The sequence below is a fragment of the Lissotriton helveticus genome, chromosome 1_1, assembly GCF_964261635.1.
Source record: "Lissotriton helveticus chromosome 1_1, aLisHel1.1, whole genome shotgun sequence".
Classification (NCBI taxonomy): Eukaryota; Metazoa; Chordata; class Amphibia; order Caudata; family Salamandridae; genus Lissotriton; species Lissotriton helveticus.
The window spans coordinates 1,044,133,322-1,044,151,224 of NC_136057.1; the positions used below are offsets into that span (position 1 = coordinate 1,044,133,322).

The 17,903-nt window shown below is 49.4% G+C and overlaps 1 protein-coding gene across 1 annotated transcript in view; it reads left to right on the top strand.

Annotated features, from left to right (window-relative positions):
• RABL2B (RAB, member of RAS oncogene family like 2B) overlaps positions 1-17,903 on the top strand; it is a 227,364-nt gene that overhangs the window by 29,026 nt on the left and 180,435 nt on the right. The window contains exon 2 of the mRNA XM_078677914.1: positions 15,922-16,082. Coding sequence (XP_078534040.1) covers positions 15,922-16,082 — 161 coding nt within the window. The remainder of the gene's footprint in view (positions 1-15,921; positions 16,083-17,903) is intronic.

Consider the following 17,903-nt stretch of genomic DNA (forward strand, 5'->3'; position numbering starts at 1 on the left):
TGGGGACGGGAGAGACTCTTTTTAAGGTCGCAAATCATGGTCTTGGATTTTATATGGTTCATTTTCAAGTTAAGTTTCCTCATAAAATAAAATAAAATGTCTAATAACAACTAGAGGCTATTCTCAGTTCGAGCTAGTAGACTGTTTCGTCTGCATACAGGAGCACGGGAACGACGCGGTTCCCAATCCGTGGTAAATCCTTTGGGAACCAACTCACTCTCGAAGGTTTTACTAAAATTAAAAAGGATCCAAAATACTGTCCTGTCTGACACCCTTGGTTGAAAAAAAAAAAGGGGTACAGTCTCCATTAATTTCAAAACAAACCTGTGCCTTCGCCCCCCTGGTGCATTCTTTTCCAAAGGCCAGTCAGTTCTGGGTTGATCCTAGCTTTCCCTATCATTAGCCAGAGCTTTTTCTTATCTACCAGGTCAAAAGCGCTGGATAGATCCATAAATGCCTTGTGGATCACGCCCTTCGCTTGCACGTTTTTGCCAGAGATCATGAGGAGATTTGATGTTTGTTCCACAGTACTGACTCTGGGACAGAAACCAAATTGTTCCTCCCTATAAAACGTAATCACTGGCCCTTTCCTCAAGTAGATGAAGAATTACCCTCCCAAAGATTTTAACGGAGGAATCTAGGAGGGAAATGGGTCCCCTACTCATAACTTTCCAGCCAGTCCTATGCCACTGCATACTCTGTCCATCACCACCCCTTGTTGTAAATAATTTTGTCCACCCTAAGCGTGGAAGGGCATACTCAGATGTGAGTCCCTTGCTCATTGCACCATCAGGATTCAAGCAAGCCGGGCCGAAGACGCCTGAAATGGCAGAAACCGGTCCCCGGAAGCTTGTTTCCTTCCCAGTGTAAGAATTGGCTTTTGTAGTCTGGTCTGCCCTGTTCCCATGATGCACTGGGCCAGGGACAGACTAATTTGCATACAGCCAGGTTCTGAAACTGGGATGGTGCAATGAGCTAAAAAACGGTGTTGGATCTAGCCCTGATCTCTTGACTGGGTGAGAGTACTCTGCTTAATTCAGAGACTCTGTCCATCACCACCCCTTGTTGTAAATAATTTTGTCCACCCTAAGCGTGGAAGGGCATACTCAGATGTGAGTCCCTTGCTCATTGCACCATCAGGATTCAAGCAAGCCGGGCCGAAGACGCCTGAAATGGCAGAAACCGGTCCCCGGAAGCTTGTTTCCTTCCCAGTGTAAGAATTGGCTTTTGTAGTCTGGTCTGCCCTGTTCCCATGATGCACTGGGCCAGGGACAGACTAATTTGCATACAGCCAGGTTCTGAAACTGGGATGGTGCAATGAGCTAAAAAACGGTGTTGGATCTAGCCCTGATCTCTTGACTGGGTGAGAGTACTCTGCTTAATTCAGAGACTCTGTCCATCACCACCCCTTGTTGTAAATAGTCCTATGCCACAGCAGGTTCCTTGAAAAAGTGAGACCTGTCCTCCGCTTGCACTCTTAGAAGGGCCAGCACAAGCTGGGAAAAGCAACAAGGAATAAAGCAACCTCAACTCACAGAGCCTCCTCTTTGCAGTGAATGGATCTCTCTGAGTTGAACCTGGAGGGTAAAGTCAGGATAGAAAGAGACCTTAGCATTCTCGACCACGAAGGGGCTATGGTTGCGGTGCGTGCTGAAGAAGGAAGTACCTGTCATGGAAATGTAGGAGACAGGCCATCCCGGGCATGGTGGGGCCCCCAGCTTAGGAGGGAGAGTAGGGACCATGTGCACCCGTCCAGGGCATAGAACTTAGACACGCCCTCTGGGGCCACGACCTCCTGGAGCCAGTCCGCTAAGAAACTAAGTATGGAGTTGCTTTCCGGTAGCCCAACAACTCTAATGTTGTTACGGCAGACTCTCTCTTCCTGGCCATCCAGCCTGGCAGCTAGCCACAGAGTGTGTGCCTCCAATTCCATAAGGTGACGGTCCGTATTTTGGGCCTCCGGTGCCAAGGTTTGCATTGTTGCCTCCAAAGCAGACACCCTGTCCGCCATTTTCTTAGAATCCTTGCGAATGAGACACAGTTTCATTGCTATAGAGTCAATCTTGCCCTTAAGTCTCTCTCCCATAACATCAGTCGCGGCCAGCAGTTTATCAAGTTTGCTGTCCATGTGGGAGGCATCCCTGTCTCCAGGACCCTGCTTAATCCCCTTTGGGGAATGCTCATCGAGGCATCATCATTGGGCCTGTGACTCATGTCAGAGGCAGATAATGGAGAGTGAGGCTCACTCCTATTTAGTATCCAAGTTAGCAGTAGCAATGCCAGGATGTATTGCACCATCAGCCGTAGTAGTGGTGATAGGGGGTGCAATGCAGACTGTAGAATCCAAGGCCACCACGAAAGGGATTGCAGGGGAAGACCACCGCACCACTACACAACAAAAAGCACACCAGGCAGGCAGCAGGGGCGTTCCCCTGCCAATAGGTCCCTCTGCTAGGACATTGCCAGAAGCCAATATCAAACGTAGCAGTAGGAGAGCAAATCACAACTGACTGGGCCCATCCAGCACAGCAGCAATAAATGCAATGCAGGCAACAGTTCACTTCTCAGGCAGGACAAACTAGCACACTTCAGGAGCTTCATGGGGCAGATAATGCTGTAGGCAATAATCAGCAGTGGGGTCCCCCAGTTGACTCAACTGCTCCCCCAGAGGCCAGCAGCAGGGAAAAGCAGAGCGATCGTGAGGCCAGAGGGCCGAAGTCCCCAGGGCCCCCTCTATCTCCAGAGCAAGGGAGTAGCCAGAAAAATAAAATGCCCCCCACTTTGAACCACATGACAGTAATCATGCAAGCTAAGTACGAGCCCCTGACAATTTCTGTGCAGGCATTTGGGAATTGTTACGACCTCTCACATGCAGAAAATAGTGAACGATTATGCTTTTATAGCACAACTTAAAAAGAACAGCTGCATTTTTACCGGTCTTCCTTGCCATCTTAAAATTGTTCAATCCTTTGTTCTATTGTCATTTCATTTTATTCTTTATTAATATTTCCCTTCTCTATTTATTTCTCTTTTACTCATTCCTTCTATATACCTTTTTTTGCTTCTTTGCGATGTTTTTCTTTTCTACTTTATGGCATTCTTTCTTTTCTTCTTTCCACTCTTTTAAGTCCTTCTTTCCATCTTGCTTTCCTTCTGTCCATTGTTCTTTCCTCCATCACGCCTTCTTGCTAGCTTTTTTCTCTTATTCTTTCCTTCCTTTCATTGCCTTTTTTCCTGTCTCTCATTCCTCTTTTTGAGATTTCTTCTTAAATATTTCATTTTGTTTTCCTGCTTTCCTTCTTTCTTTCCCTTCTTCTATTTTTTATTTAGATTTTTTTGTTACTTCCTTTCCTTCCTACTACCCTTCTTTCTTTATTACTTTCTTTCCCTTTATTTTTATCTTCCTAACACACTTTTTTCTTCTTTCCTTTTTTACTTTACGTCCCTTCCTTTCTTCATGCGTGCCTTCTTCAGCTGTGTGTCCTATCTTTCTGACCATTTTTCATTCTTTGTAGTCTGATTTTTCTTTCTCTTTCATGTTCTATCAGTCCATTAGCCTCTTAAATATTTTTCTAATTTCCATCATTTCTTTTTCTTTCTGCTGTGTATCTTCTCTCCTTTAATATTTATTAGCTTCTGCTTTTATCTTGTGAACGGCATATCCCACATAAAAGACAATAATGGACAGCAAAAACAAGTTATTCTGACCCCCGCTGAAGCTGCTAAAACTGGGGCTTCCCTACACCCTTGCTCCAGAGCCAGCAACCCGAAAGACTGTGGGCCTGGAAGACCACCCCAGGTAGCTTCTGCACTCCTCACCTAGCAGCCCAGGGAGGGGACGTGGGCCTCTAATAAGCCCATAAGGGTTGTTGGCACTTCTGTGACTCCTGAAAGTCGCAGCCGACACAAATCCACTGTACCTTTGGAGACAGCGGGCTGAGAGCAATTGTCTGAGCCCCAGTTACCGGACCAGTCAATCCGAGAATGGGGAAGAACACCTCACAGAGAGCTCCCCGGAGAGCGCCCCTGCACGGCCCCTGCGCAATGCGGGCACAGCACCAGCGGGTTCCTTGGTCTGTGTTGAACTACGGAGCCACCATCTTGCCATACGCACATGGCCTCTTCAGCTCCCTTCATATCCTGGGCGCCCTTTACTGCGCTCATTGCCCCCACCAAGGTGTCTGCTGTCCAGGGGTGCCCAAGTTATCGTCCAGCGCTGGGTGTGGCCCCCAGGAGAGGCTGGGGATTCGTTGGCCGACTAGAAGCTTGCACCTCCAGCTGCCTACAGAATGGTGGCTAGCTCTGCCCCTCCCATGTGTAGTAGTTATAAGCAAACCTATGTAACCGTAATCAGGATACAAATGATCAATTCAATGCATTGTGATAAAAGCACAATGAAGAGGCCTCCTGATCATTAGTGGAGCTGTGGTGCTCTGTCAAGTCAATGTAACGTGTATTCTGTGAAAGAGTAAGGAGTGTTTTCTCAGTTCTATTTTGCTGTAGTGCATTAATCAAATGGAATTGTATCGTTATTTTGTAGTAATGTGTAAATGTGATTTTATTGTATGCTTTTTCAAAGTAATGTGTAATACCATTTATTTTCAATGATACATTACACAATGGAGACTGCACCGTGTTGTGATGGTTCTGACGCACTTTGAAATCAAAAGCTATTGTTTGATTTGCCTATAACATTTGACCGTGTGGACTGTTTTGCAAAAGCTTGGTAGTTTACTAGCGTACTCGGTTATGCTTCAGCATGCCAAGTTTTCTGAAGCTTCGTCCATGGAAAACAAAGGGAAAGTGGGGAAGACTTTTCCCATTGTAGTTCTTGTAGGATTTTTCTTTTGCTCCCACCTACAGCCCGAACTGCTGAATGGATACATCAACTTTGGAAATCCAAGCAATGTCTCTCACACCAACAGGCTGTGCAAAATGCTAACATTTTGTACTTATATGTATTTTATCATAAAACCATTAATTTCAGTGGCCCTATTTTCATTCATAATGTTTTAAGGCCCATGTACATTCCGGAATACTGCCATCTGCTATGGCAATGCTTTTTGTCCTACCAAAGACGAGAAGAATTATTCAAGGTCATAGACTATCCTCGGGGCGTGGTGTGGCCAGTGGCGTAACAAACCTTGATGGGGCCCCCCTGCAGCGTAAGTGAAGGGGCCCCCTCCGGAATCAATCTGGAGCTCCCCAGCAGAAGTGCGGTGCTGACAAGGCCCCCTGTAGGGTGAGGGCCCCCCGCACCGCAGGGGCCTGTGTTACGCCCTGGGTGTGGCCACGAACGAAGATGGCTGCTTGATGCTGGAGCTCTGCCTAAAATCTGGTCCCGGGCGGAGTCAGCGCCTTCGGCTATGGGACGAGAGACCCGCAATCCATTCCTACTATTTCACTCCCATCCCCTGAGGCCAGATCGTGGAGTTCTGACTGCTCTCTGTGCCTGCAAGCCCCTCTACGCACAGTCTGCGGCGGGGCAGATGCCCTCTGGGCCTTGAGGCAAGAAGGCAGCCTCAGCCCTTTTGCAGCGGTCCCGCCCAGGCCTTCCCTTCTCTTTTTATCTCGCCGAACTTGGTTAACAGCTGCCGGCGCTCCAACCTGTGCCATGCCCCTGACAAGTACAGGACCTCTGGCATCAGTGTATTGGTCCTGACCGGGAGCCTTGCTGCTCCACGACAGACTGTGATGCGACCCATCTCACAGGACTCACGGGCACCCTCATGCGATCTGCCTGTGTCGCTTGCTGTGACCTTGGACCGGCGATAATCCAACCACAAGCAGGATCGATGATGACATTGGTTGTCGGTAGGTGGGGGATCTGCATCTTCTTGGCCCCCCCCCCCCTCCTATGCACCAGTGTCTTCTCCCACCCACACCAGTTGACTCTGGACACAATAAGAGGAGGCCCCACCCTGCAACGTATGCAACATAAACCTAAATAGAGGCAGGCGGGTGCTCCATATCCTCACCCCCCACAACATCCTTTTCCACCCACCTGCTGTACAACTGCATTGAGTGGGGACACATCGGCTGCTGAAGTGCAGGTGATAGTGGATGACGAGGTCCTGAAACCTTGCTAATCTCCTCCCACCTCTCCAGCCCCCGAATTGCCCACCTGGACAGACAGCAGCAATCATGTGGGCCGTCTCACACCTAGTCCTCCTGCCTTCCCACCCAGCCTTAAGAAAACTGGAGGTCGCTTGCTCCACACATTTTGGAGAGAACAGGCTTGCAGAGGGACTTTACCCTGTAACCCATAGCCCTTCAACTGGCAAGTGTCAGGACCCGACGGCTCAGCTTCTCCTGCCCTCTCACAACGTGATGCTGCAGGGTTTTCTGTAGTCTGACCTGTATTGTTGCGGGGCATAACTGAAGCACCACCGCTCTCTGGCTTCACCGCCTCCTACAACCGCAGAAGACTAAGTTTCCAACTGTGCTCCAGAACTTCTATGGCGCCATAAATGCCTGCAGAATCACCCCTACGGCCTGCTTGCAAGGAGGGCAATGCAGCAGACCTAGGGACATCTGAGGAGGATGTGCTCACCGCAAGCCCAACCACCTGTTGTTGCAGCTCACTCACCGCCCCAGGAAGAGATACCTCAACTAGAGATACGGACGGCCTGCGACTGTACCACATGGACGAAGTCACAGCAAGCACAGCCCATTCCGTATAGAGGTACTAGTGCTGCTTTTGAGTGTCTTGGACTGGGAACCGAGACCCTGCAACAACTCGGGACTTGCTGACTTTCCATTGGTATTAAACATGAGCGGCCCTCTCCCCTCCATCCATACCCCTCACACTCTCCTGGGGGATATCGTCACCGCCGATTTATAGACAAGAGCCTGTGAGAGCAAGGCGGCAGACATTGTCCCAGGCACAGACCAGTGCCAGAGACCAATTCGTACTAACAGGGAGCGAAATAGCCTGGAACGAAAACGGATGGATGCCGGCTGGCAACGCCTCAGGAAAATCCTCACGACAGCTCCTCTTGACAGAAGCTCTTAAACAGCCACATGTTATTGCTAGAGCAAAGGGGCCTACCCCCCTTTAAAATGTCACATCCCAACCCCTACCGAACACCACACAAGACAACACCATGTAACGTATCCTGCAGGAAATATCGGCAGTAGGCCGCCGATTTGAAGGCATGAATGCTAACATAGATGCCCTGATGGAGGAAACAAAGTAATTACGGAGGGACATTGCAGGATTCCAGGCTCGTGTAGAAGGGCTGGATCAGAGACCAGACAGTGGTGGAAGGCCATCTGGGCAATGTACCGGACCAAGATCGGGAGCTTTATTTCCTCTGCAGCAACCTGATTGACCTGGAAGACCTCAGTAAGAGGGACAGCATTAGCTTCTTTGGATTCCTGGAAAGGATAGAGGGTTCTAATGTCAAAGCCTTCCTTAGTGACACCCTCCCAAAACTTACGGGTGTCACCTTTGTACCTCCAATAGAATTGCAACGCGCTCACCGCATTGGCCTGCAACGCAAGGACCCCATGGCTTGCCCCCGGCCTATTGCCTGTTTTCTGCATCATGAACAAGCACGACAACTACTTTCCGTGGCTTGCTCACAAGGCCCGCGCTTTCATGACGGCCACAAAATACGCATGGCAGCGGACTTTTCCAGAGAGACGAATGACTGCAGTAAAGCCTTCCTCTCTCTTTGACCCCACATGTGCCAACTGGACATAAAGTACGTTTTTTTTTAGCCTGTCTGGTCCTGAATCACCAAGGATGGCACCTCCAAGGTCTTTTATGACCCAGAAGATCTCTGCCCCTTTCTCGATAGCCATCAGGGGTAGGACATGGACACCGCTAATACATCCATGAGGCGCCTCACAACACAGTGCATCCCCCTTCCAAGCCGAGCAGATGATGGACCAGCAGCAGATCCCGGCATAGAGGCAGGGATACTGAAAGACCGGCTCGCACACAAGGGGATAAAGCGCAGGTCCTCCATGCAGTATCTGCGCTCACACAGGCCCAGGATAAAGACAAATCTCAGATTTCCCCCTTAAAACAACTCTCACAACAGAATGACCGCAGAGAACTTTACATAGCGGCCCGAGCCTGACAAGTTCAGACCTACAGCTACGAAATCAAAAGGAGTGGCATACGTCGGACAGCTGAGTATCATTCACCCAGCTTTGAACATCTTTTTAACTAATTGCATTGCCTAATGATGTATAGTTCGCAGTTATTGTTACTGCTGTTATAATTGTACTTCTTGTTTGCTCTATGCTGCGCTCCTGCAATCCCCAGCCTCTACCCATCTGAGAAACGCCCCCCCCCACCTCTTTCCACTAGGAGACATCACCTGCTCCTCTGGTCTGCCAGACCCAGCATCACAAACTGGGGGCCATTGTGGCGACATCCCTCACCCTCACTCCCTCCCAAGTAGTCCCCCTTCCCCATCCCCATCAACCTCTACCCAATAATAGCCTCTGCTTGATACATCTCCTTACACGTCATTCAAGCTCCACCGACACCAAAGAACCGTACCTTCACTCCCCTCCATTGCCAGAGACACCCCTACCGGCCCAGGGTCCACTCCAGGAACGCTCATTGGTGCCCCCCCCACCCAGAACCCTACTAATACTATCTTTAGCCCTGCGCCCAGCTACCACCCCTCCTATCCCCCTACTAAACTAAGAAGACTACTATGTACCATATCATCCTCTTTATTACTGTGCAATGTTGTTAGTTCTGGCTAATTGATGATCATGTTGTAACGATCTTCTCTGTCTAATATAAATAAAGACAACAACAAAAAGACTTTCCTCATTTCAGATGTGTAAGCAGTGCAATTCCTCAGATGTAACTTAACAATTGACATTCCTTAAACTGCTCAAACCTTGATTTTTTTTTTCTTCTTTACAGTAAGTCAGCCCTTGAAAATTTATTTTTAAACAAACTCCTCCACAGATATTTAAGTGCTCCACGAATGTATAAAATAAAAGCTTTACCAACCTGTTCAGTTGTCTGATAATTGCACTACTGCCTATTTTTAGGTCGAGACCTGCGTAGGCTGCGCTTGCGCAGTCTCGCAGGGGAAGATCTTATGTTTACAGTGTGGGGGCTTGAACCCGCCCCTCTTCTCCATTGGCTGGCTTCCTAAACGGAGGCCAGCCATTGGAGGAGAGGGGCGTCACTCCGTTCAAGCCCCGTCTTTTTGGGATTCGGGGGGGTGTTTTTCGTTTCTTTCTGTTTTCTTTCACTCCTCTTCCCATTGGCTGGAATTTTACCTTCCAGCCAATGGGAAGAGGAGAGAACGAAAAACACGCCCTAATCCCAAAATGAGGCTGCGTTTCTCCGAGGCATTTCTGCATCGCCTCGGAGAAACATGGTGGTGTTTTCACCACCTCGGCTCCTTTCTCCCGGTTTCCTGCTCGGACCCCTTTCTCTTGTTTAGTATTTAACTCCCCGCTCCCCCTGCCATCCCCCCTGATGGCCCCCCTGATGTGCTGTGTTCACATTGTAGACGAGTAAAGCAATATTCGCTCCACTGAACCCCCCTTCTCCAGTAAAAGACACTTCAGCCTGCATCCAAAAACGCCACCTGAAAACGGATACCGAGTCCAGAGTCCAGTTTTGTTCCCACTAAATAACAGGGACAACGCCACACTGCATGGCCTGGGTGGGCTGTCAGAACTCGCCCACATGGTAACACCACGCGACACAGAAACAGACAGACAGAAGTATGCAGAGAAGAGGCAGAGAAAGAGATCGGCACAGACGGGGGGATGTCAGTTACCATTTCCGCGAAAGTCTCTGAGGTGAACTTGCGCAATCTGTCCGCGTAACCCCCAACATATGTGGCACCGCGGCACATGTGCCCGAGGAGGGGGTGAGTGCAAAGCTGGCGCTCTCGCTGCAGAGACGAGCACATGGCTGAGGAAGAGGGAACGGGAGAGGCAGAGAGAAAACCACACAGATGGGAAAGTTGCGCGCTGCCAGAACCTGGGAGTAATGCAAGGGGGGCCGAGGGGGGGGGCCTGTGGGAGAGCACGAGGTGAGGGGTAACTGGGGGAAGACTGCAATGGTGTATATGGAGAGAGGTGCGATAAACAGCGACAACCCTGAGAGACAAAGTGACACTCTGGGAGCTGGTCGACAAAGCAAGAGCAAGAAAGACAGACAAAAGCATGTGTGTGTGTGTGTGTGTGGGAGGAAGTGGAGGTAAAGCGGGACGTGTGAGGCAGGGAGGAGAAAGGGCGAGGAGAGACGGAGCGCAACGGCAGTCAGACACACACGACAATCCAGTTCAGCCCTTCCCTGCGGACAGAGGTCATGGGAGGGAACTTGAAAGGGTCACAAAGTAGTGCCCCGAGGTCCAGGGCGTCGTGGCGCCCTAGCTGCCACAATTCAGCTGCCAGTGCCTGGATTCCACCCTGGTCGATGTCTTTGGTGCAGTCTCCCACCTCCGTTTTAGCGCTACGTTAAAGCTCGAATGCACGGTTGGCTCTTGGCCAAGTGGGCCCTTACCTGCCTCCACCGCTCGGGCCCCTCCTCTCGGCCGGTCTGGGAAGGTAGGTGGCTTTCATGGTGGACTGAGACGGGAGGGGGATCTGAACATGCCGGGGTAACGTGGATGCAATGCAGCCAGCCACAAGGCGCATGTTCACGGGAACTAGAAAAACACATGCATCTTATTCTTGACACCAAGTTGCACGAATGTTTGACGCTCCATTGCTTGCAAGTGTGCAAATTAAATAGGCAGCTTCTGATTTCCTCACAATGCGCTTTCCCGGACTTGGTGCTTGTAGCTGCGACTTAGGCTGCCCGGTGGCTCGATCATGAGGGGTGGGGGGCGGAGGGGAGAAATGTCACAACCTCGCAGAGGAAGGAATGCAGCCCGGGGCTTGTCCGGAGCTGCCCGAGAGGAGCGTTTATTTGTAAAATAGGAAGGTAATCGCCGCATGAGCCAGTGCCATGGTGCTCACGGTAGGTGTTTTGGCTTGATTTGAACGTAACTTTTTTTTCCACCTGGTAGTTGTGCGGACCGGCCTTGGTTCCCTGGCTTGTTTACCTAGCTGGCTTTGGTTTGCCTCAGTGTTTTCACAAGTGGTGAATGGTTTGGAAAGGGGATAGCTGTGGGATGCGGAGTTCGGCTGAAAGAAAGAAATGCCCTTTTTCCCCTCAGCGCCATCTCTTTGGGGTAGATTATCCTTTGCCTTGTGTTGTTATTTGCATGTAAATGAATCCAGGTCACCTCACCTCTGTAGGGCGGTAGCTGAAGGGCGTTTTTTTTTTTTTCAAAACCAATTTTATTGAGCAAGTAGGCAATAAGAGAGTGGCACCACACCAATCGGAGGTCACCACCAACATTACAGGTACAGTATATCAGTTAAGTAGCAAATATTCAAGTATGCATTGAAAATAAGCTCGTCATTAATAAACCCCCGAACCCACCCGACCCCACAACCCCCGTCCCCCCCCCAACTCCCCCCCACCCCACCCCCCATGCACGTGTACATACAGCAGCGGATTAAGGGCATAGGTGTAGTGCTACATGAGTGTCACAGAGTCAGGCCTAGTACATCCATTCAATCAGACGTCTTCTTCTCGCTCCACGGGGGGATCCAGAGACAGGCCCCGGTATTCGGCCCACCGCTTCCAAATTTTGTAGTGTTTGCGAGGGCAGCCCCTCGCCTCAAAGATCGGCCTCTCAAGGCCCATCAAATAGTCCAGGCCCGCCTTCCACGCCGACAGGGGAGGGGCCCTCACACTCTTCCACGCCTGTGCTAGGTCTCGCTTGGCCACAACAAGCCCCAAAAGCAGCAAATGTCGCTTGTAGACGTTCCCGCCAATACCCTCCATAATATGCAGCAACCCCAACCGATGGGTGCGGGGAAGGTCCCAGCCCAGGACTTCAGATAGACAGCCCCATACGCCTCTCCAAAAGCCAGACAATCTGCCACACAACCACACTGTATGCAACAGGGATCCAGGCACCATCCCGCAACGCAGACATTCTGGGGACGCAATCAGCCCAGCTCTCCACAGTCGCTCGCGGGTGTAGTAGGCCCGGTGCAAGTACTTAAATTGGATGAGCCGGAGCCGTATAGCAATGGCGGCCCCACGAGGGGATTCTAGTGCTTCTCTCCAATCGTCTTCGTCTAGGGGCCCCACGTCCACCTCCCAAGCAGCCCGAAGAGAGTGTAGGGTAGAGGAGCAATGGATAACTAGTGTCTGGTATATCCGGGATACCTTCCTATCTCCCAGGTCTCCCATTAAGACCTTCGCCTCGACAGGACTGAACTCAGGCAGGGAGTCCAGGTTAGCAATACTCGGGGTGAGGGCATGGCGCAGTTGCAAATAACGGAAAAACTGAGACTGAGGCATTTGGAACTCCGTACGCAGTTCCTCAAATGATTTGAGGGTAGTGCCGGACATGACCTGGCCCAGTAGCGATATACCTATCGCCTCCCAGCCCTCAAAGCCTGCCAAGGCCGCGAGCTCCGGGAGCTGGCCATTATGCCAGAGCGGCGTCTCAGCCGTCAGTTTGCCCCACCAGCCCATGCGACGGAGGGTCTGTCTCCACACCGCAAAGACCACTCTGGTAACCGACGGCAGTGCACGACGCAGACGAGCTGAGTATAAAATGGTGTGCAGCGTGTGATCGCCCATGAGCGACCGCTCCAATGCATACGCCGGATCCCCCCTGTCACCATACCACCACTCATTAAGAACAAGTAGTTGGGAAGCCTGGTAGTACGAGAGGAGATCAGAGGTGGCCAGGCCCCTGCAATAGGTGGACAGGAAGCACGTTTTCAACGCCACCCTGGCCGCCCCACCGGCCCACAAAAAGCGACCCAGCGTCGAGTTGACTTGGCGAAACCATTGCAGACCGATAGGGTAGGGGAAGTTTTGTAGCTGGTATAGCAGTCGAGGAAGCGCCACCATTTTGAAGATGGCCGACCTCCCAAAGATAGTGAGGGGCATTCTGGACCAAGTCTTGACATCGGCTTGGACCCGTTCCCAAACCGGTAGGACGCCACGATCCCACGCTATGGTGCGTGATTCCGAGAGATAGACGCCAAGGTATTTCAGCCCATCCGTCGCAACTCGTAGTCCTGCAGCCCAGGGGTCTACCACAACTCCGCTACCCAGCACCCATAGAGTGGACTTGCGAAGGTTGAGCCGAAGGCCGGAGATCTCGCCAAAGATGCGCATGACCTCCAGTACCCGGGGACCCGAGCGCTGCAGGTCGGTAATGAAAAAGAGAATATCGTCTGCATATAATGCAATTCTATCCACCAGGTCCCCACCCCACTCAAACCCGCGTATCTGGGCATCTGCTCGCACCCGGGATGCCAAAGGCTCCATCGCCAGGGCAAACAGGTACGGGGACAGCGGGCAGCCCTGTCGGGTACCTCGTCCAATCTGAAAGCGCCCAGACGTGGCTCCGGCCACCAGGACTGAGGCCGTGACGTTGGTGTATAGTAGTTTCAAATACGACAGGAACACCGGGCCGAGGTTTAGACGGGGCAAGAGCGTAAACAGGTAGGCCCAACTCACTGAGTCAAAGGCCCTGTCAACATCCGCCAATAGAAGCGCTGCCTGTTCATCCCGAGCCCCCATGGCATCTATCGCCGCCTGCGCCCGTCGGATATTGTGGCGGGTTGCCCTACGAGGCATGAACCCGGCCTGATCAGGGTGGACCAAGGCGGTAATATGGGGCAGCAGGCGGTTTGCCAAGGCCTTAGCCAAGACCTTGGCCTCTACATTCAGCAGCGAAATGGGTCGATATGAGTCGTGCCTGTCTGGGGCCCTGCCGGGTTTTAGAAATACCACGATCTCGGCATGGCGCCAATCCGGCGGCATCTCCCCCACCGCCCGTGCTGCCTCAAGCGCGCGTCTGTACTGGGGCCCTAGTTGAAGGTGGAACTTTTTGTAGAATTCACATGGGTAACCACTCGGGCCCGGCGCCTTCCCGGTATTGAGTTGCCCCAGTGCGTCCCCGAGTTCCTCGGCTGTGAGCGGGACCTCGAGCGCAGTTCTAGTGGCGTCGGAGACGGCCAGTGGCAGCAGGTCATCGAGATACGCGGGAAGCTCCTCCAATGCCAGGGAGTCCTGGGGGGCTTATTGTGTCTCAAAGTAATGGGCAAAGCTAGCCGCGAGGCGGGCCGGATCTGTCACCACCGAGCCATCCTCCGCCGTGAGGCCCGGCAGCGTGAGAGGCTGGAAGGTAGCCTGACACAGCCGGTGGAGCATTGTGCAGGACTTGTCCCCCCACTGATAAACCCTGCTACGCGTGGCGAGCCACGCCTGTCTGGCTTCATCATGCAAGACCGAGGCATAGGATTGCTGTGCCTGCAAGAGCTGCCGTACCGCAGTCTCATCTCCACCCTCCCGGCCACGCCGCTCCAAGATCTCTACTCGGGCCGCAGCGGCCGTAATGGCCTCCCGGCGCTTTCGTCAGAGCTGAAGGGCGTTTTTGACATGAACCTGTCACGTTGCTTCTAGATGCTAGAATAATTGGGAAAAAATAAAGAATCAAACATGTTAAGTTTTTTTTATTGTTTTATAAGGCTTTATTGAAAAAAATGTCAATTTTTATTAATAATTGCAATGTGTGGCTCTGTGTGTGCTGTGTGTGTGGCTCTGTGTGTGTGTGGCTCTGTGTGTGCTGTGTGTGTGGCTCTGTGTGTGTGTGACTCTGTGTGTGTGTGACTGTGTGTGTGTGTGTGTGTGTGACTGTGTGTGTGTGTGTGTGTGTGTGTGACTGTGTGTGTGTGTGACTCTGTGTGTGTGGCTCTGTGTGTGTGGCTCTGTGTGTGTGTCTCTGTGTGTGTGTGTGTGTGGCTGTGTGTGTGTGTGACTCTGTGTGTGTGACTCTGTGTGTGTGGCTCTGTGTGTGTGGCTCTGTGTGTGGGTGTGTGTGTGTGTGTGTGTGGGTGCAAATGCAATAGGTCTCGCATTTGTGAGAGATTAAGCTATTGGCATTGTAAATGACAATGCCATTTATTTATCTGTTTTCAAGACCAACACATAAATAAAAATGTTGTCATTTACGATGCCAATAGGTCTAACATTTGCAAAGGCGAGACCGTTGCATTGTAAATGCTTGTTTATAAAGTACTTCGACTAGGAAATTATGTGAATAAAATTCTTAAGTGTAGTTGGCAGTCATGAGAGTTGAGAGATTAGAGAACAAAAGATGGCAAAATAGAAAAGCAAAAGATAAATAAATGCTGCTGTGACTGTGCAGGGCTGTAGAAGCAATTATTAAACGATGATTGGAAAAAGGGAAACCAGGTTAGAGCAGTTACAATTGAAGCTTGGTACATTAAAGGGAAGCGATGCAATATATGGTAGTACATAAAGAAAAAGTGGGGAATGTCAGACTTGAGGGTGCAATTGTCAGGGAGGGAAATGCGGCACTAGGATCACAACACGTGCATAAGACAAATCCTGGCAGTGGAGCTTGCCTAAGTGGATGGTGAAGTGAGAAGCAAGAGCTCATAAAGGAGGTTATGTGGGCACTAGAGACAGACCTGTTATGCATGAAGTGGGAAGCAAAAGACCACAAACAAGAGGAAGGTAGCAGAAGAGATGACAACAGAGGAAATGATTTGTGAAGCTGTGGGGCACAAAGGGGAGAAGGATGACTATAGAGGTGTGCCATGGGACAGGTGAAGTGTTGTCCAAAAGAGAGTATGATGGGAAAAGGCATAGGTCATAGAGAGGATGAAATGAAGAGCAAATACCTCAACACATGAAGGTAGCAAGTAAGGTGAAAATGAGTACAGAAGAAGTGAGTGAGGGGTTGAATGTCTAGGCATGGAAGGGGTGTGCATGCTGTTAGCAAGCCATGGCTTGTCTTCTCCTGATTATTTTATTTGGCCATTCAGTTTATTTTGAAGATTCAACCAAAAATGTTCTTAATAATGATAATTTAGGAAGAAGTGTGTGCAGCCAAAGGAGATCAGAAGATCATTTCGCACAACAACATCATGGAAGGCGATGGGCATGGTGTGCCAGAGCTGGATCAGGAGAAATACGATGCGGAGGAAAATGTCAAGATCATCTGTCTCGGAGATAGTGCTGTGGGGAAGTCCAAGTAAGGAATTTCTGATTTGCCTCCCTTCAACGTCCCTCATTGTAGTGCTTGATTCTGCATCTATGGGTTTGTCTTGCCACTGTAATTCGGGATCAGCCATCATGAAGGTACGGTTCTGTCGCAGTTTAGCCAACTCGTTCTTGTCCAGAGTATGGTGAAACTGTTTCAGTGGACACTGTACCTAATTAGCAATTCAGTAACACCCAATAGGAGAGCAAACGGGCCCCCCATTTGTGCATGCAGGTACAGAACCGTGATGTGTTTATAGCAATGGTCCTATCTCAGAAACTCTGCTTGTTCTTTACAGTTATATTGGTTCATACACACTAAAGTAGTGTGACTATATCTGGGTGATTTAACTACACTGTGGAATAAACTGCGCCTTTGCACATCATTGTTGCACGAACATGGATGAGTTTGATCTACCACAGAAAATGACTTTGTGAAATTTGTTCCAAAGATTGCCTGATTTCTCCTTGCTTTGGAGTGTTTGGTGTATATCACCTTAGTTTGAGGCTTTATCCTGCAGTATTAATCCTGGTGGTATACTTGCTGCTATGGGAATTAAGATAGTAGTAGCAGTCACATTTAAGAAACCATTTCTGTTGCATGTTCCTGCTTGACAACATTCTGTGAGCAGAAAAGGTAGGATTTTGAGTTTTTGAACTACCAATTCACAATCTAAAGTAAGTTAATTTAATAGGTTTAATATTTGTCGATTTGGCAAAACACATTTGTCGTAATAAAATGCACACATAATTTGAAATACATTTTACACCCATTAATAAATACATATATATATTTTTAAGTAATTTATAACCATAAAAGACAAAAAATGGTCTGCTATCATGTAAATACATTCTGGTTGCTAGTACAAATACAGCAATAAAGTGCATAGACAATCTATTATCTTGGCAGTGTTACCCAATTTTAAAATACATTAATATCTCTACTGCATCTTATTTGCCTATTATGTATTCTAGTATTCGTTCCTGCCACTCTGAATTCCTGAAAACTCACTAATCAAAAGTGCCAGGTGCAGGGACTTAGCTTCTAGACAGCAACAGCACTATAATACCAAGTTAAGACAATCTGTATCCAAAACAGTTTCAATCCTATTTTAAAAAAAGTCTACGATCCAAAGTGCCAATGAAGGTGCATACCATCCGCCTCAAATCACCAACCACACTAAAACTGCCGAGTTAAGTGCAGTTGAGTATTATTTGTAAGGATTTATGATTGTTATCCTCCTTGTCCCCTAGAGATCAATCCATTACCCAATAAAAGTATCCTACGAATATGATCGCATAATCCATTAGTAAGGTACTAATTCCATTATCAAATGTACTTTGGGCGGGGAAAACACTGAAAGTTCTCCCATTCATAACCGCCAAGCTAAGCTCAGTTCACTTCCAAATGGAATACTCTTTACGTACCCATTACTTGAGTTGGAATGCCCAAAACTCTATCCGCTTAAACCACCTCACCATCTGCCTTTGCTGACTGTGGTATTTTAATATTAAAAACCCCTGCAAGTAATATTTGGACAGCTGAGTAACTGTGCTGTATGACTTCAACCTAACTTGTTAGTTCGGTCACCTTTTGACCTTGCTCCTTATTGGGTGTCAAGTACACATTTACGATAATCAGCATTTTACTACAGAGGACATAATTCTTTTAGTTGTAGCCTTTCTCTCAACCACTATAGTTGTAAAATTTGGAAACTCATTAAATATTCTATAACTTTTACTATCCTTCTGGACAGCAACTAATGTCAATAACCCTCCGCACTCCCTTGGATGAACAAGTATGCCCTTTTCA